Source organism: Dromaius novaehollandiae, chromosome 5 (assembly GCF_036370855.1).
Source record: "Dromaius novaehollandiae isolate bDroNov1 chromosome 5, bDroNov1.hap1, whole genome shotgun sequence".
NCBI classification, from domain to species: Eukaryota; Metazoa; Chordata; class Aves; order Casuariiformes; family Dromaiidae; genus Dromaius; species Dromaius novaehollandiae.
The window spans coordinates 37,723,968-37,745,064 of record NC_088102.1 but is presented as its reverse complement, the minus strand read 5'-3'; the positions used below and the strand labels follow the sequence as shown (position 1 = coordinate 37,745,064).

At 36.0% G+C, this 21,097-nt stretch overlaps 1 protein-coding gene across 16 annotated transcripts in view; it reads right to left on the bottom strand.

The window, feature by feature from the left end:
• The window catches only part of GPHN (gephyrin), a 321,331-nt gene that overhangs the window by 174,194 nt on the left and 126,040 nt on the right, over positions 1–21,097 (bottom strand). For 11 of the 16 annotated variants that reach the window (XM_064512456.1, XM_064512463.1, XM_064512461.1 and 8 more), the window contains one exon: positions 12,392–12,449. In XM_064512456.1, coding sequence (XP_064368526.1) covers positions 12,392–12,449 — 58 coding nt within the window. Of the gene's footprint in view, positions 1–5,142; positions 5,166–10,175; positions 10,274–12,391; positions 12,450–21,097 lie in introns of those variants that run through there. The other 5 variants (XM_064512460.1, XM_064512470.1, XM_064512458.1 and 2 more) reach the window with 3 other exon arrangements.

Below are 21,097 nucleotides of genomic sequence, written 5' to 3'. Positions count from 1 at the left end.
GGAGAGAAGGAAATCAGATTTTCATGGAGAGTTTTCGACAACAGAACTGGTAATGATCTGCAGAACCATTTTACATTAACCTTTTCTAGCAGGGATAACAGAATGATTGTTTACATTGCAGTTTCAATTTTAAACTGATTTCGTTATTTGTATTTTTTATTGGCATAGGTAAGCAATGAACCACCCTGTATATAAAATAAACTCTCTACCTGGATACTATTTGCCAAGGGAGTTGATGGATTGCATTTTTTTTCCTGATTTTGAAACTACAAGTGAGGTGACCTAAGTGAAATATATTAAGCGAGCAGTCAGAGAGAAACTTGTATCAAATTTTTAATTTTGAAGAATTAGGTTTTGACCCTTGATGATGGAGCACATTCTTAATAAATTAAGATCATAGAAAGGGATAAAAGGTTAAAATGGTTGACCACACTTTCATTCCATGGTTCAAGCATACTCAAAGTAAATAATTATATGGGCCAAAGTAAATAACTATATGGGCAACTAAAAATAATTGTTCCTTTGGTGGTGTTTTCCTATTATTTAGTCATCCTCAGAAAACAATATAAATATTCTAACATGCCCAAGTATTCTGAGCTTTTTCACCCGTAGAAGTCTAGCAAACAGAGCGGCTTTAAAAATATTTTCAGTAAAACCTAATCTGAAATTAGCTATTTGTTCCATCACAGACATATCCCAACCACACACATATAATACTAAAATACATACGCTTTTTTATATAAAGTATTTAAATATAAAAACACATGTTAAAAGAGCTTGGCTACCCAAATTACATCTCAGTTGTTTTACTTTGGGCAAAAGTAGAGAACTAAGCTATTATGATTAAAGTTTCATGCCTATATATCAATTATTGGCTTAACATTAAGAATATGTATCCCAAGTGCCTTCCACAGAGAAAAGACAATCACAGACAAACTCATAACTTCCCTTAATCTGTGCACATCTAACGCTTGCTTCATTTGCTGGATCCCTCGGAAGTCAACTCAGTGAGGACATCATAAATGTGAAAGCTTTAACAGCACTTACAGCATAGTAAATTTACAAATATCTGACCCTTCACTTCCCAAACACAACCATCCCTTTCGTTTTCTCACCTAAAGCATTCACAGTTCTGCACAATATTTAGAGATATCCAAGCTTTTATATGTAAACAAGTTCTTTACAGTTCTCCGATTTCAAACTTACGCATCTTTCCTTCAAAATAGTATGAAGACAATTGCTAGTCCTTATGTTTGCTGTCATTTACGACTACCAGGTACTATGTAAAACTAAGTTGTTAACCTTAGCATCCAAAATGACTCCCAGCTTTATTTTTATGTGATGCCTCTTTCTAAATAACATTATTTCCTGTAAGTTTTGATTAAAATACAGAATACATTCTTTGTCCCAAATACACACAGAATTGTTGTTTTCTATTTTTATCAAAGAACAAGAATTTCAAAACATCTTGAAGTTAATCTCTTTTCCTCACAATGCATCCTTAGATATGTAGGCTCATTTTGAAGAACGCTAAATACTAGGTAATTCTCACTTATTTCAAATAATGTTTAATTACCAAGACCTCTTCACCTGCATAATTGCAAAAGAATCCTTTCAAATGACTGTACTGAACGGTATGAATTTCTACAGCAGAGCAGTGTATTTGCATTTAGTAGAGAGGTTTATGTCATTGTACTACCGAAGCAACACAGTGAAACTGTTACAATATTCACAATCTTAAAAATCAAGTCTACTGTGATAGAGTATAACTACAGCAACACAGCAGTTGACAAGTAATAGGAGAAACCATGTCAGTCTGTGCAGAAACGGTGAGGACAAATGTATGTGTTACCTTTGCAGCGTTACCATTCCGCCTAATCTTGTTGGAATGATGAGACATCTGAAACTGAAGGCAAACATTTCTGACAGAACAATCCTAAAATTCCTTGTGTATCTTTTTAAAAGACAGTATTTTAAAAAGTAAAACTCTGCAACCACTGCACCTTTACCGAACTCTGATAATTCAGTGGCATTCTCTCCCTTGTATGTTTCTCTAAGGACGATGAAGTCGCATCATTTCTGAAATCCTACTGATAATTCAAAGGTACAGAACCACTGTCACAGAAAATAAAATCAAAACGCTAGGTATTTCATCACTGAAGTGTCCAGAAAAAGAACATAACAAAAGCACAGAGATAAGAACACTGAAAAAGAGAAACATTAAATTTTAATCTTATATTAGCATTAAACTTGAAACAAATCATGCTTCTTGTCTAGATAGGCAACACTTCTTTAGGGAGTTCAAAAATGTTCCAGAAGAGCAAATATTTTGACTTTGGCCACAGTAAGTTGCATCAAATGCACTGTTATCAAAATGTTCTGGTTAGGAAACCACTTAATTTTGCTGCAAATTATATAATGCTACTGTTATCCAAAAATAATTGGCTTTTGTTACAACTATACTTCCTTGAGACATTTTGTCCATATTGACCCCATTTTCCTTAAGCATGTGACTGCTGCATCAGAGACTGGACCCATTTTGTTTGAGCAATACCTGCACCTGGCACTTCCACCCATCCCCCTGAAGCATCACATCCTAGTTCCCTCTAGTAAAACCCATGAAGTGAAATAATTCCACAAATTATGGCTAACACAAACTAGGCAGCCAGGAAAAAAAATCGTGGTTATCTATCTGTGTTAATTAACACTATAAGGCTTTTTAACCCAGAAAACACGGGGGAAGCTCTTGGGAAAGCATTTTTTCTCCTGTGTTCTTGTGTTACAGGAACAGACTTCTTGAGAGGACCAGTTTGTTTCAGCCTCTTAAGATATCCGCATCAGCTTCCTTACTTAAAACTCTTGCTATATTGTATTTTTTTAATGTGGGAAAGGCCTCCTCTTGCAAATTCTTCCTGAACTCCCTTAATAACCTATTTCCTGGAATATTCTGAATAAGACAGATACTAATGTGTTCAGCTACCATTTCTGTGGTTACTGTACTGCAATTTTATAAACACCTCAGATGAAATCTTGAATCCTGGGTGATACAATGCACTTTCAGTGGTCTATGATAGATATGGCAGTAAAATAACAACTCAAGCATTTGAAACCAAATATAGAGACCAAAAGTGTGAGAGAATTCAAAACACCTCTTAAGATTTCTATTATCTGTGGGGCGATTAGCATTGAGCAACCTAGAAACCAGTTAAAGAACACAATGGCTGTCTTTCACTGCTTACTATTGTGATGCCCCCTGAACCAGTGAATCATTTCAACAGCCTAGACTATCATTTTTCTGAGATAGTCTGCCACCCTGGCTGTGCACTCTGTAAGTACCTAGCTCAGATGACAGAGTACTGCTTTGGTAATTATGGTATTAGACTGTGAATCCCACATTATTTGTAACTGTAATAGATCATGGTAAGAGGAGAATCTACGTCCTGGAGGCTGATGATGTCTCTACATTAGCCTGTTAGCTCAAAACAGCAGTGCACATTTGACGGTCCCCACTTACTCGACTTTGATTCAAACTGCAAAGTGGTCTTAAAGCATATGAAATGGAATACTTTCAGATAAAACTTATTTGTAAGATGGACTCCAGCAGCACATGTAATACACTCCAGCAGTTAATGGGCATACAGTTCAAAAGACCCTACTAGAAGTAGTTTGAAATAAAACATACCAAGGAGATACAATGTAGATGTTGGGTCCCTAGCATCTACTGTTTTACTCTACATTTGCATTGGTTTGCATTACTTAATAACATGGACATTACCTGAGATAAACATTCAGTTCTTGGCACTAGGGTATGGCAAGACTGAGGCTAAGGAGAGCATTTTCAGCTTCATCACCACACTTTTTGCTCGTAATCTTATTTTGCTAGTAGAGATCCATTTGTGGAAGCCTTTAGGAGACCAGTGAAGCCAACATACCAACTCTGTTGTACTGTCAGAGATGAGATAAGCAACTTGCCCAACATACTCAACAAAACTTAGAATCCACTAAAAGCTTTCCATTCTGTATCTGTTCTCAGATACGGCTCATCAACATGAAATCTCATCTAGATAAATCTTGTGCATCTAATAGAAAAAGCATCTGGGCAAATAAAATGCCTCTAGCCGCATGGTTCATCCCATCTGTTTGTACTATAAAGACTACTTTACACCATTCCCCTTTGAAATTTCTTCAAAAGAACTTTTCTGTTGGCCTTCTGTTAATGAGACGCAATGTTTCCTATTCTCCTTTAGACAGTGGATTTTACGCATGATTGGGTAACGAATGGGATTAGGGGACCACAAAAAACTGTAATCAGAGAAGCTTAATCAGGTGTAATCATGTATTGAAGTACTAAGCATCACTGTATTAATACAAATTTTACATGCTTGCAGATCACAGGGAGGCACGTGTCATTTCTGGTATCTCCCCACTATGCTTTTCCAATCAAGCCATTAAAACAGAATTTTAAAAAAGGACCTAGATATAAACATAATATGAAAGCAAAATAAACTAAGCTTTTTTAGCAAATTATCTGTATTCTACCAGCTATAAATCTTTTTCAGAAAAATACAATCTGCTGAACCACTTTGTGATGAACAGATGACTGTTGTTTTATGATCAGATAAGGTTTCAGCTTCAGCAGTTTTAAGTTAATGCTTTATGCTATTAGGAATTTCTGTTGGGAATTTTTTAATTCCCTGTTATACTTAATTTCTGTACATATAATAATGTTTATAATTCACTGTGAGATTATCTGTAAATAGCTATGGAACATAAATATTTTTCAAAAAACAAATTGATCTCCTTTTTTTCCAGTATATACACCACTAGTACTCATCTCATTTGCCAATCATAAAAAGATAAAAACTTCAGAAAATCTATTTACCACAAGAAAAGATTATGTCACAGATCTCTCTCAAACCTAGTCAAGCCCCTAAACAATTAAAACCTTATCAGTTATGATAGGACAACATTACATTTCTTTGATAGATATCAAAAAAGAGTCATCAGAATACCCTCTTATAGGGCAAATGTAACCAAACAAAACTTATTGTAAATAGGTCAGATGGAATGATTTTTATCATTCTTATATAAACTTCATATAAACTTTTTATATAAGCTTTAATATAAACTCGATTTACTTACATGTTGTTGTGCTAAAAGCTATTTGCTGCTCAATAAAGCTGAGCGACGTCTTCTCCTCTCATTCATGTCAAGTGAGAGCCCACTTAGGAACTGGCTTGTTCAGTGAGAACAGAAGCCACAGAAAGCATTGCCCAGCATACTGGAGATGAAAAGAACTGAATAGAAATTATGTCAGAGAAAGTAAGAAGTTGCCCCTAGGCTGGACAGGGTTTCAGGCCGTGACTGGTAGAGAGAGAGGTATTTACCAGAAACTGAAAGTGAAAGAAAGCCAGAAGGATGTCAGAGAAAATTGGTTACTATGGCCACAGAGAGAAACAGCGCTTTGCTTTTGTTGGCATACAACTTGCTGGAAAACAGGCTGATTTGTGAACAAGAACACTACCTCCTGTTGTCTGCTTCTAATGAATTTAGTGGAGAAAGACTTCAAACAGGACTGCACTAATGAGACATCTGACACGCTCATCTCCCCCCTGAAGGGCAACAACACTGGGAATGCTGGTTAACAAGAAAAGCTTGAAAGATCAACAATGTACTGGTTCATCTTGTAAATTAACTTTCAGCTTTTTTTCTTCTTCCACTCTAGAGATAATTCCCTCTTTGCAAGAGAACTACAGAGCTGTTTTGTTTGCTTTGGGAAATAAATAATAATACTGCTAAAATGATTATACAGCACTGGTATGGCAATTCACCTTAAACGGATTCACTGCCTACCTGCCCTTCCCTTCTCCCTGCTCTAATACTCCATGATATGCAAAGCACAGGGTCAACTACTTTCGATCTCTGTAAGATCAAGGTTCACAATAAAATACAAAACACATTAGTTCAAAGTAAAATTATCTTTGGACTCTTGAGTTTTGAACACTGTTTCTCTGCTACAGATGAGAATGCTGAAATATCAAAACCTAAAGTATTCTGTTCTATTTACTCTAAAATCTGACAGATCATAAGGAGAGATAGCTTCCTCTTTACAAGGCCAGAATTAGTTACCTAAATATTTCTGATTCAGTTTGGGCACTTCAGCTGTCCTCAGAATTTCCTCCTAAATGCTGCTGACAATTGTTCACTCAGCTTACTGTCCCCCAAACCACATTCCTCGGAAACTCCCCCTGGGTGCTGTATGGGAAGATGGGACAACTAACTTAGGCTGGAAATTGTACTGGGCAAAGCAGTACAAAAGTTTGGTATGGCAATGCTGATCACTGTAACACACAGGGTTAGTGCTGATTCATGGACCCAGCTTTTTACATTTTGAGGGACCAGGTATCAAAAATTCCTTTATTATGTTAGCCTCTGTTTCTCTTAGTACCACAGCTTGAGATAGCTACGTTTCTTTTGCCTGTATTTTTCTCAAGGGGTATAATATTTGATTCCTTACCAAGCACTTGGGTAGAATGTATAGAATGTATAGAATGTACAGCAACATTTTCAGTGTCTTTGCAAAGTCATTGAAAAGGAAAATATACCCAGGTATCTAGTTTGAGAGCCCATGCGTAGAACTACGAGTGGAAATCAGATTGATCAAAAGCACATAAACAAGGGCAAAACCAGCATTTAATCTTTGAAATCAATTAAGACTACTGTAAACATCCAGCATACATAAGAATTTCTTATAAGAGCATTTTTAAAAGGCTGTATTATCTGTCATTACTTAATTGAAATTAAAATTATTGACCAATACCTCCTAATTCTTCATCTTGACCATGGACACACACATTGTGGGACTGCAGATATAAGATCATACAAAACAGTGATATTCTCATCATGGTAATACCTGTAAAAGGCATGCTCTTACCCATTTCTGTCATGAGATGTATCCATGAGATAAAGGCATCACTAATTGCCATTAATTTAGGTTACAGGAAAGTCTTTGCTCTCAAATGAAAGGTCTTTAACTATGGTCTATGTCTCAGATGCTGCTGCTCTGCAAACAAGAACTCTTTTTCACATTAGAACAGGAATTACTAACAATGCCTCAAAGTCTTCAGTATTCACGACAGCTTGCAAGAGGAAGGGACTCCTTCCTTCCAGAGGTGGTGTCCTCTGTCATATCTGAGGCCAAGCATTCTCCAAGACCACAGAGCCTCTGAAAGATAAGATGCAGACAGCAGGAAAACAAGAAGCAGTAATTGCTATTCTCAGGTGTAAAGTTAGTGAGTATACTTTTCTATCCAGGGCATTTAGGCATTTGGAGTCCTTGCAAGAAAAGCAGAGACAAAGTACTTGAGATACTCAAGCAGTCATAATAGTGATCAGAGGTTGATCACTAACAGAGCTAAAAAAAGATTTGGATCATCCACACATATCTGGTAGTGTCTCTTCCAAATCAAAAAAGTGGATAAGGCTCTTCAGTGCTAGATGCCAAAAGGAATGATGCTGAGGTTCTCCCCTGAGGTAGCATAAGTTTCATCAGGCACTCCTATGGACATAAAGGACAGATTCTGACATACAGTATCATGTAGGTATTTGACACCACAGGATCTACAAAACAGAAGATCGCTGAGAAAGTCAAGGAATCAGCTGGATTGAATGACTACAAATAAGATCAGTCTAAGAAGTGTATTTTTTGATGTCAGAGAGTCCAGCTTTGCTCTGAAATACAGTCAGCACCAATATTAAAATAAACTTACTTTGTTCACAAATACGTTCATAAATACGATTGCGTAGAAAAGTTTAAATCTCCTGAATTCCTAAGTCATCTAGAGATATTAACATCTAAGATGACAAGCTGTCTTTCCCCCCTCTGGCTACTTCCCCCTCTCTCATCTCATCTTTCTTATAATTTTCACCTCTTGGATTTCTATATCACAGGAGTCTGGTGCCTAACTGACTGAAAACATTTTGAGAAGAATATCCCTAGGTATTTTAGTTCTTCATGAGAAGGATTTACATATACTACACTATTAAGAGAAAACATATTTCTAAAGAAAAAGAGCACTGTTCTTATCATTATTCATGGGAAAAGGTCTGTAGTCTTAAATGTGGCCTTTAATACTTTATGTACGTGTGGTTTCATTTAAAGACTAACTATCAAAGAATTAGGGGTTTCTCTGAGGAGTATAAAGCATGTTTCTGCATGAAATGGCAGGTAACAGGACTAAATTCCCATCTGCTTCCAGGATGACTTAAAATCTAAATTACAACCAATATGAAGAAAAATTTCTGACAAAAGATTCCCTAAAATTGACTACACTACTAGAGAAGTAAAAATTTAACCATTTCTCTATCCTAGAACATCTTTCTCAGACCAAAAGTATTATAGGAACAAAATACAGTGGCAATGTATTTCTTGTGCACATTACTTTTATGAATTGAAGAGTCACTGCCAAATTCATTTCTGGTCTTGAAACCATGAAGTGCACGTAGCCCAACTTGAAAAGCACACGGAGAAGCACTTAAAAAAGAACAATTACATTCATCTCTGTTGTAGACCTGCAAATCTGAACAAACCAATATTTTCAGAAATCTTTTAATGGGTGGTTTTCTCACTGACAGACTTGTTCCAGAAAAGCTATCCTTCACAATATCATGCATTTCCTTTGTAAAGACAGAATGCTACAATCAAAAAGAGCAACTCTTCGGGTACTATGAATCATAAGATGTCACTGTTTACATCTAACAAGATCTACATGTAAATCACACAAACTTTCCCTCATTGATAATAGTCATAAATCGTGCTTTATACTTAGGGCAAACTCCAAATTGTAAATAAAACTGTATTTTGTCCTGAATGTTGTTAACTAGAACTAAAGAAATGTATTTCTGTTATTTTTTCCTCAATTTCAGACTGATGTAGATGCTGAAAAACTGTAGTAGTGATTGGTTCCATGCAATTCTTTATAAGCTTGATAAGGTGCCTGAAGGTAGCTAGGATACATGCTGTCATCTCTGTCAAAAATTCTGCTAAGTCAAATGCCTAAGAACATCCCATTCAATCAGTGAGATGGGCAGTTTTGATTAAAGCCAGCATTCACCAAACCCACTCATTCATAGAAATAGGCACACATATGCACAGGCAATATTCACACAACATACACAAACCATACATACACAAACCATATATGAGCTCACATACGTATATACACAGTAAAATCATGTATATGTATTCAGAGACAAGTACAAATATATTTTAAATACTCTGGAACAGAAACACTATAAACACTTAAAATAGCCATGTATGCAATATGGGCAAATAAATTCTCATATGTATACATTATACAGGATATTTTTAAAATTATTAATACATTTAGAAACACACATTTCATTAGCCTTCTAAAGATACTATGCAACTGGCAGGTATATTAAGGCTTATAGTTTTTTCTCTTCCACAAACTCAGAGATACAATCTCTGCTTACAATAGTATTCTACCTAAGAAGTAAATTATGTGAGTCAACAAAGCCTGTGAACTTGTTTTCCCATGAACTATTTTGAGCTGTAAAAGAAGTTATCCTAGCTCTATTTCTACAATATATGGAAATGTTATCAGAGACTTATTTGTTTGTCATAATGATCACTGTTCTCTGCCTGAAAAAATATCCTCCTTTGCCATTTAAGCAAGCACAGTTTACTTTGCATGGCCTATCAGAAAACATTATGATTATTCCAACTCCTGTGGACTCAATTAAGCAACCTGTCAAGCTAAATCATATATTAGAAATGGAGATTTTTTCTTGCATTTCCATCAAATTAAAAACCTTAAAATTTCATGTTTAAATAGGGAAGAGAGAGTTGTGAGGCAAAATATCTCTGAACTACTGTGCATGGAGGAAGACTCCGTCTTCTGCCCTCTCTAAATGTAACATTCCAATAATCTCATTCGTTCTCTCTTTTATTTCCTTATCTCCTCTTTTTCCACTCTAATCTAATTGCAGAAGCTTTTCAGAATATAAGACTCCCCCTCTTTTTACTGCCAGGATACTCAGTCTCCCTACTTGGCAGCTGCTATTCAAAATAACTTCAAGTGCTGTTGCCTCATTAATTCAGACACAGAAGAATACTTTTCCATATTTGATATAGATTTGTCTATTATACTCACTGCTATTGTGTCTTAGCGTCTTCCAGTAGTGCCTTATTTCATATGAATAACATCTGTTGTATTACATAACCTCAATCATAAAATTCTCATTCTCTCTGCTTGGGAAAAAGAAGGGACAAGTTTGAGAAGATGGATCTTTTAAGGTGCATCTTTTAGTGGGCTGACTTCAGTCACAACCTAAAAAAGCACATTTCCCCAACACGACAAGACGGCTAGTAGAAATAAGTATAGCAGGTGATTTTTTCCAATCACTTTAAGTAGCTCTGACTTAGAACAGCTGGCACACTTACATGCTGGCAACACTGAGATGAATGAAGGTGGTTCTTAACCTCTTCACTAATCCCTAGGATCTCAAGTATTTAATCACCACACTGGGGAAGAAAGAACTGAAAACTTGGAAAAGGCTTCCTTAGCAGGTGAGGGGAAAAAACACATTTCCATGATTACCAATCATGTCAAAAATAGTTAAGTTCCTAAAAATGCATTTCCTCTAATTTCCTGGAGGTCCATTTTCCTTTGTTCACTGAATTCACTTCGCACAATGAAGACAGAAATATCGGTTTCATTTTCTCTGTCTTCAACTTTAGTAAAAGGTCAATGGATTTGGATTTCTTATATTAAAGGAGAAAGATTATATGGTTTAGGGTTTTTCATGGTTCTTATAGTTCTGCTGCAGTTCTCTGAACATCATGAAAATATTACTCAACAGTAATAAGCTTTGAAAACCTTTCTTTCTTTTGAATTTCACAGCCTAAATGTTGGATCTACCCTAATAGACCATGCTTCTCTTAATAACTGAAGATAGAGGAGTCCTTGGGTTTCAGAGGGGGGAAATAAATTTTGGTTTTGGTGATGGCAGAGTGATAGTTTTGATTCTGATGCAGACAGAGGCAACCACGGGATTTGCTTACAATATGCTAGATGTTCATTGAAGAAGAATAAGTCTTCACAACTTCACATGCTTTTAAATCATGTCTAGGTTAGATGATTATATAACCACTTCCATGTACTAGATTTTACACTATTCTTGACTTTCTTTGCACAGCCAAAAATGCATATATGAAACCAAACATTGGATTAAATAATTATAAAGAGCAAAGCAATATGTCAGACTGAGCAAATCCAAAGGCATAAATACAGCACCCGTTATACAGACCATGCTAACAAATCTAGGCCAAACTTGCAGCTAGCACCAATCTTTTACTTCACTGAGGAACAAAACTGACACAAATTGCTGAAGTACTTTACAGGAGTGGACTCAGTTAAAGTGAATTTTGTTATAATGCACATGTCATTGAAGGTAAACTTCAGTATTTATTGCAGTCACTCCCCAAAATCAAAGAGCTTTTGATGGTTTTAAGTACCAATGATTTCCATCTATCCCCTTTTAAAGACAGAGATAATACTGAAAGAGCTGGATGCACTTTTGATCTCTGAAACAAAAGGGCACTAAATTTATATTTATTTCTATTACTAAAATGTAACTCAATGCTTACAATAGTCCTGCATCTATCTTCAGGTATCTAAACATAGATGCCTTGAATTAAACAAATTTTGGCATCCACAAATCCTACTGAAGTCAACTTAAGCTGAAGGTAAAATGTACTTCTAAAAATAAGAAGAGCTCTACTTTAGATGGCTAAATATGGATCTGAGAATTTTTCTTTAGGCACCATTTTTTTTCCCTGTGATACTAGATTAGAACTAGGTAGATAATAAAATGTTCCAACAGCTTAAATGTATGTATGAATTAATAAATCTGAAGGAACCATTGCTTTTTTTTTTTTTTTTTTTAAACCTACTGATTCAGTTTTAGTTTTAAAACATACAGTTTTAACTGTTTTGGACTTAATATTGGACTATTAAAATAGTTTTAAATAATTTGGACTTTGAAAAATATCAAGATGAATACATACATAAAATGTGTTCCATCAATTAAAAGATGGTCTTAAAATGCATGGAAAGGATGAAGGTTTACTTTTATCATTATAGTGATTTTTAATTGTAGATATTGTTCCAGATAACTAATCAACTCAGATATTCAATTCATATAAACATTCTTATTTTCTATTTTCAGAATTTATCACATAGGATGGTAAGGAAAGGCCATATACTCTCTGTATTTCAAAGCAAGAAATAAGATGGCTTCTTTCACGTAACAATTCTGTAATTCTCCCAGCAAACAAATTCTGTGTTGAAAGGCAGTAATACTGTACCTTGATTTCTTCTATTTCGTCTGGCACTATCTTGTATGCAGATATAGTCCCACCCAACCTGAAATTGAGAGAAGAAAATATTGTCAAAATCAACACAAAGCACAGCATGGTAATGGTATCACAACTAGTTTAAACACCAAAATGCCTCCTACCATTTTAGGGGTAAAAAACAACAAAAACTGAAACAATAGCAAAAAAACCCAAATCCCATTCCATTCTTTATCCAAACAAAAATCATCTTTATGTGATTAAAATAACCATTAGAAACAAGGTGTCCTTGACTGATCTGAAAGGTAAGAATTAGGTCAACCAAGTAGAACTACCATCACCTGGACTTTATGTTAACTGACATCAACCACCATATTGTACATTTTTTTTTGTTGTTTTCTAAGCTGTGTGGATAAGTTTAAATATTTTAAGCCTGACATGCTTTGTGTTCAGTATTTCACTCAACTGCTACACAGTTTTAAATGTATCCATAACGCAATTCTAGAAATTCAAATTTTATAATTACACATGCATGTACAGACCTCACAAATCAAATAGACTATGGCTCCCATTTTTGAAAAGTCTCTGGGGTTCATGATTGGTAATAAAAAGTGGAAAGTGGGTGATTTGCAATGGTTGGCACTTGTGTAGAAAAATACCTTCTTTGTTCTACATTGAATTTGCTGAACAGCTCTGATGAAAAGTATTTTTCAATTTCACTCTGCATCCTGCAAAAGTTTATGGTAAAGAATAGTTCATATATTGGATGCACACATAGCATGTACTATACTTAGTGGTAAGTATGTTAAGCATTTGGTGGTAAATACTAGATTTTCCCCAGAAATATGCAAACATGGTTTCTTTTGTTTCATGAGGCAAGATCATTGAAAGCGACAATTCAGACCTAAAAATACAACTGCATTAATGACCTCTCTGCTGGCTCTGCACAGCAACACTAGTCATTTTCTAGGTCCTACAGAAATGGAAATCACATAGAAAACTTTATTGTAAAACAGTAGACAGCTATCAAATGTCTATTTGCATCACCTCCCTATTATTTGACTTTTTCTTTCAACTGTCAGCATTTCTACACAGTTTTATTTCCTTATATTCAATCTAGAAATTATTATAGATCTTGCTTACTCAACCTAAAAAGGAGAGGAAAGCCTAACATAAAAATACATTAACATTTTCCCCACAAATCCTGCCTACAGATATCAGTCACTTTCAAAAACTAACTGTTTGAAGGATTTAGACAGAAGATTAAATCTCTGCACAGGGAGGGTCCATTCCAAAGCTCATTGCTGCTTCAAGTAATAACAGCTATGATTACTGAGGTACAGGCAGGGTCCAGATATTACACTATCCAAACTTACCATGAACAATTAGATGACAAAATGCAGAAATGGGGGTCTCCTGTTTCCTTTGCAACTTCCACTGCTGCTAATCATGAAGTTGAAAGTAGGAGAAAACCATGACTTTTTTTTGCTAATGCCAGTACAAATGGGAGCTGCTATTCTACACTATGTATCTGATCTTTGTTCAGAGGGAGTTGTCAGGGATAGCTTTAATAAATTGTTTTTACCATCATGACAAAGGTCTTGCTTCACTGTACTACGACAAGGAAGCCTCAGTGCATGTTACAATTGCACAGGACCAGTCCCATCGCTAGTGGAATGAGATCCATACAAAAGGGGTTTTTTTTGTTTCAGCTGTAGAACAGCTTCATTCTGTCCTTCTCACCACTCCTGTCCGTGCTTTGGAGTACCCGGAAAGAAACTCACATCCCTCGCAGGAGGGCAGGCCAGAGCCTCGGCTGCTGGAATTGCCAGGGCAGGGAATGCCACCTTGGCCACCCTTGGCGCAGCTACGAAACGCTTTCTTGGAATGCATCAGACAAAAAGAAAAAAATCAAAATAATTGACTCAGTAAACTCATCTAGTTTGCTTAAACCATTAATTACCATCATTTTCTGCAAATACATGTTTTGTGAGTTTCACATAGTTTAAGACTACGAAGCAGTGTTGCAGTCCAAATAGTAGTGCTTTTTAAAGTAGTTGTGCATTCCTGAATTGGACATTTTCCTTGACAAAACAGCACGTGCAATGTCATTAAAAATGTCAATTGTCACGTTTTCTTATTTTTGAAAGTGAAAGATATTTTAAAAGTTACCTTATCATTTAAATAAACAGTTTTTCACCTATAGCTCCATGTCATCGTATCCACCTTTATACATTTTCAATCCTACACTGACATCTTTAGATTGAAAACCTAGACTACCTGAATAAACAGTAACAAATGTGAAATGGAAAGAGAACCACAGACGCATAAATATACAACTATATAAATGCCTTACAACTGAAGAAAAGTTTTTAAACAAGTCTACACTTTCTTCATTTCAGAACATTAGATCTCATGTCATCTAATGACTACCAGAAAAGCAAGCCACCATAGCAGACTGCCACTTAAATATGATACTATATAGGACATAATAGACACATTTGACTGTGTGTGTAAAGTTTGGCTGCAAGTTTCACAGAAGTTTAAACGCGTATGGTAAGAGAATCCAGGTAACAGCATGAACTCTTCTGATAGTCATATTTATAGAATATGTGAGGCATGAAATTTTTATTTTTACTATATAATAATGTATCTATGAGAACAAAAGGCTTAAGCTGCCTGTTTGGTAACCTGTGAGTAGTGTAACAATAACATATACATAAAACTAAAAACAGTCTGTTTTTTCTGGCAAAATGCCTCTATTAATTTCACTTTCATGCACAAAATATTTACACTGTACAATTCACTCACTAAACTAACTTTGTTAGTGGCAGAACTAGCTGTGATCATGCTGTATACTCTTCACTCAAAGATCCTAAAACCAATCTATTTTAACCTCCCGGTAAAAAGCTCTCAAAAGAAAACGTTCAGTTTGGTGTGACCCTATCAGTATTACAAATCTCCCACAATCAGAAAGGCCCGCAGCATAAGGGCCTCGCGATGTCACATATACACATACAAAAGTTACTGAAGGCAACTAAAACTTCGTGATGAATGGTAAGAAAAGAATATGCCTGAAGAACAGTAAAACCAAGCCAAAATTGAAATTCAATGCATTAATCAGTATGCCCAATCTAAGGAAATCTTTTTATTTCAAATATTTCTCTGAAGTACATTTGAGTGTCGCTATCAATTGCAACCTGTCTGGAAGCTTACTTGTTATTCTGCAAACTCGAGATTTGAACACTGACACTTGAAACAACAGAAATCACACAACTATACACCAGAGTTTTTAGTTACAGAAGGTACCTACAGAATGATACACAACAGCATGTGACAGAGCACTTGTACTTGGCGCGCATTTTTTTCATTTTCTTGGGAGCAATCTCTCTTTGCAGGCTGATTTTGTTCACAGGCTATTTGAATGTTTTATATTAACTTTCTGAGTTTTTCACCACAGTGTTTCAAAGAAGTGATTACACTGCAATCAGAGAAGCAAAGGATCAGATAGTATGAGTACACAGCAACTACTGCGGGATTTGTACACTCGAATATAATACAGCAAAGGGCATGTTATAAGGGCAGAATTCAGTTCAGCTAGGACCCAGTTTTTGAGCAGGCTCTCTCTTCATCTTTCACACATTTGGTTTTATTATAGATTTTATTAAATTTTTCTCCAGTTGAACAGCGTAACATCCAGGACATATATGCCATCTTCTCTTGCAACAAATGCACAACCAAAGAAGAGCAAAGCTAAATATATAGCCAGCTACTTCCATTAAACTGAAAAGATGGCCACAAACTTCATCAACAGAAACTTGACACTCAAAGTCTTTCTCCCCTAAACTGCAATATTTTTCCACTATAGCAAGCCATACAATTTAATAGTGAAATTAGTTTAATTTAAATACTGGTTAGCTTTAATTTTTTACATATGTACATATAACAGATCATTTCTGAAAGAGGTCAAGAATTACATTCAAATTTCTGTAGACATCAGTCTTATCAGGGGAAGATCTGTATCATACTCTGCAACTACAGACACCCAAATTCTCTAATCCCTTTCCAGAAGAGAAATGAAATTATTCCTAGATGTAGAAAGTAGAACTAACAATAAACCACACATTGTATTGGGCTAAACTGGTAAAGTTCTTTGAGGAGAGAATCAGAAAATATCAGGATGGATATTCCATAAAAATAATTAGAAAACAATAAACCTTTTATAACTAATTGCAGAATAGTTTGTGAAACAATACAAACTCTGTATCTTTTTGCAGGGAAAATATATTAGATAAAAGTGTATCTCAGAGTGACATATAATACACAGACTTGGTTTAGAGCAAGTTCACAAAAAGGACTTAGGAGAATGCTGAAAGGAAGGTTCCTATAGCAACCTAAGAAATTAGCAAAATATAGGAAATAATCTGAAGCAAGGCCAATACAGTTGTATTGGAACAGATGGAAGCTTTTCTGTTTTGCAACTTAAAAGTAGAATATCACTGAAGAGAGAAAGCTTGTATTTCTTCCAAGTTAAGGAAAGTTAAAAACCAGGAGGAACTGTGCTCAGAAAGAGGCAGAAAATAATTAGCCATTGCCCAAATACATACTGTTTATAAAATGCAAGAGAACCTGAGAGAAGAAAAATGAAAAGTAAATTGTAATTGTTAGACTACACTATTTTAAAAAGATGTTAACAAGCAGAAACTATCCTTTCTTTTAATGTTATCCTTTTATGACTTGTTTGCTTCATGTTTCAATACTATATCTAAAATAGAAACTAACCTTCTGATTTTTAAAACAGGTATTCTGAGTATAGGGTTAACATTTTCACCAGACTATTTTTCATATGTTTGGAAGTTGGACTTGTGACTGGTTTTCCCCTGCCCTTACCAGCCCTCTCATTTCTCACCAGAAGTTGGACTTGTGACTGGTTTTCCCCTGCCCTTACCAGCCCTCTCATTTCTCACCAGAAATCCATTTACTAAGAGTGTGTGTGTGTGTGTGTGTGTGTACAGACAGATACACTATATTATTATGGCATAATTATATCACGTGCATATGTAAGACACTTGTTTGGTATGCCTGGACTGAATCAGTACTGTTCTGCTTTTATGATTTTAATTCTGACCTGAACACAGTATGTCTTTATACACAATTTTGCCATAAAAAGCTGAGCTATTGATTCATCTGTTAAGCTTAATAAATGAGTCATGCTGAACGCAATGGAGTCAATTTTCTAAAAATAGACGTGCACCCAGCGTGGCTGCTGTCATTTGCCCAAGTTCTCCAATGCCACTTTAACATTAATCTTTCTTCAGATAGATCACACTGTCTAAATGATACCAAGTTGTCATTAAACATCTCACTGAATCTTTTTCTCTTTTAAAGAAAGGAAACCCCCCAAAACCTTTGCTGATGTTTTTCCAGATCCATCTCCCAAACGTATTTGTTATCTATCAAAAGGATATTCTGCTTTTTGACTGATTCAGAAACCAAGCAGAACAGTCAAGCAAGAACATGCTTGTAAGCAGATCAAATGCCTAGGGGTCAGGCTGTCTGTTTCGAAGATGTTCGTTTTATCCCAGGCTCCTGAATGAGCCCAGGCTCCCGTGCGACTCCCACTGGAGCAAGTGGCCAAGAGAGCCGTGGTAGCCCACCCGCCCAGGCAAGCTCAACCCTGCCCTGTGAGACATTTGCAAATCATCAGGCCCTGGCTCCTCCCATACAGCTAAAGCTTCCCACAGTTTTCCAGGGAAAGATACAGCATAATTTAATTTCCAAGTTCTGCCAGCCATGAGGGCACATCAGAGTGGACACAAAGCTTCTTTAATTGATACCAGTTTCTACTGACCTTTAAGGAATTGTTATAACACCCTGAAACGAGGCAGTAAGAGGGCATACTATTTTGGGCTCACTCCCTGCACAACAGAAGATCCTCAGCTAGAGAACGCAGGGCGAGGACTCACATCGCTGGCACTATGCCAGCAGTGGCTCCTGCAGAGCTTGCAAACTGCTTTGTGAAGACAGTATTACTTTTTAAGGTGTAGGTGAGGAATTACACAATGAAGAACCAGCCCATTTTTTTCCCCCCAAAAGGGCTCCAATAATTAGAGACTTGAAAACCCTTTTTCCCCTAATCTTAGGTTAACTTCAACATACTGTACGCAAACTTCACAGAAATAAAATGACTGCAGACATATATTCTCTCAGTTCTTTTCTCTCATGAACAACAGCTCTCTGGGATCAAGATGTCCGAATTACAGGATTCTCCCCCCTCCTTCCATGTCCTGAAAATTTCTTGCACAAAAAAATGGAGGAAATGGGGGAAATATTAAACTAACCCAGTGTTGTATAATTTTTATTCCCTGCCTTATCACTCTTTTAAAAAGTAGTAAAAGTATAAGAACATATTTTTCACTGCCTTCAGAGCATTTCCTAAATTGAAAGAAAAACTATATTAAACAATATTATACTCTTTTAAGGGAGCCAGAAAAGGTGATTTTTCTCTTTCACCCTTTAAAACTTTTTTTCCACTTTTCCTATAGAAAAGGAAGAATAAATTAGAAGAGGCCAACTTTTTAGGCAACCTCAGTAGGAAAATACTGTCAGCTCAATCATTATGTGTTATCAGGAAAGAAGGCAATATGGATCTTTGTTCTCAACACACTTCAAAACCTAGGGAAGCGGTTGTATGCACATCCTTCAGCAATCACAGGACCAGGAGCCACTCTCCCCTCTTAGCAGAACAATTTTTTTGAGAAAACTGGAACGGTGATGACGAAGTGCACCAACATAGTAGAAATCTCTATATAGTTCTCCAAACCCACATCAGTTCAGGGCTGAGTATAGTTTTCTAGATAGTATTTTTGATATAGGTATGCATGGGGCACACCTACATGTGACAGTGCTTAAAGAATATTCCAGTTTGGGGTATTATAATTGCCTAAAAGATGGATAATAGACTGCCTCCTCTTGAAAAAGTTGATCAGTTTACTTACTGCCTAATGAAGACACAGGAGGGCCTGGGGGAAGGCAACAATCTGAAGAAATTTAAGCTTGCCGGGCATTGGACCCCCGTGAAAGAAAATGGATCAAGACGACTCTTAAAAATCCATGGACGTTTCAGTGGCGCAATGCTATTACTTTTCACTCTCAGGATGAAGAGGGGTACCTTGCAGGGAAAAGGAGGAGGAATGTTTAACTTCCATGAGAAGCAAAATCTGTAAGTCTTGATTTTCACTAAACAAATTCATTAATAATTGTTCAAAAGTCTTACCATTAATACCGCTATACTTCATAGCAAGGTATGAGACACGTAGACTGCAACCATTTTCAGATCTTCGTATAGAAAAAATTGAAGTACAAAAAAAAGTGGATATTTCTAACTTCAAAAATTTATTTTAAGACTTTAGCATTTAACTCTGTCAGACCATCTAGCATCCAGAACACTACATAAAGTATTTGCACATGAAGCAACATCTGAAAATGTGCATTCTAGAGTAAAACTCTAAATAATTAACCATTAAAATATGTATTTCCTCAGAGAGAAGATCACTTTTTCGTGGTTTCCAATCGTGTACTTCCACCAGATTGCAAAACAAGAGGGAGGCACAGCCTCTGAACTTGACTGAAAATACAATACCACAAAGACTAATTCTGCGCTCAGAATTTTCATTTTAAGTATAAAATTTAATTTCTAATTAAAACAGCATTTTAAATTATTCCCAAATGCCAATAAAATCAGAAAACTGTCTTGCCATGTAGAACAGCAGCAACAAAACACTTCTGTGCTGGATACATGTTTATTTACATCACAGAAGAATGATTTTAGTATGCTCCATCAGACTATGGAAATCATACACTAAATCAAACAGACAGAAATGTCAGCTAGATTTAAGGAAAAATGTGCTCAGTGACTTTGAAAGTTCCCACCGGGCATCAGATGCTTGACCAGCCAGCTCATTAAACAACATGAGCAAGATTTGAAATTTCCTGAGAGAAAAAATATGCAGAGGCAGACAAAAATCATTCTCATACAAACAGTCAAATTCTTACCATTTAGACAAATAAAGATATTTTTAATATCCATGTTGGGATTTAGCTGACAGACTGAGGACTTGAGATCTCTATATAAAGAGTAGTATTTATAATAAGGGCTGAGATGTATTTGCATTTTTTCTAGCATGTAGCGAGGAGAGATACAGAGTGTTTGCATATATACTGTTGGCAATTGCTTGTCACAGAACCCTCATAAACCTCATCTGAAAGCAAATTTTTGGGTGCCTGAGAGTGACCTTTTGCCAATCAATGACCTTTGCTTTAATGTTGCACTGCACGTCAAAGGATTTAGGCAACTGATAAAGGATTCCAATTATCTGCCTGGAAATGAAAGTTTCTACTAGTAAATTACCTTAACAGTTTGTAAAAACCTATATAGAGGGCGAAAGCTATTTTTGCTGACTCTTCTGTCATTTCAGTAGAGCTCTACTGACTTCCACCTAGATGTAGAAGAGAGCCTACCTGAATCTTAAGGACAAGAAGATTCCTCCTAGGAGAAGTTGTTCCACAGCTAATAGAACTAATGAAGCCTAGTTTCTTATAAATCAACACTAGTCACCTCCCCCACGGACTTTTAGACTCAAATAAAAACAGATTTAAAAAATATGTCCCTCTTCATCCTCCACCATAAAATCTTCAGTTTCCTACCATGTCCATCCA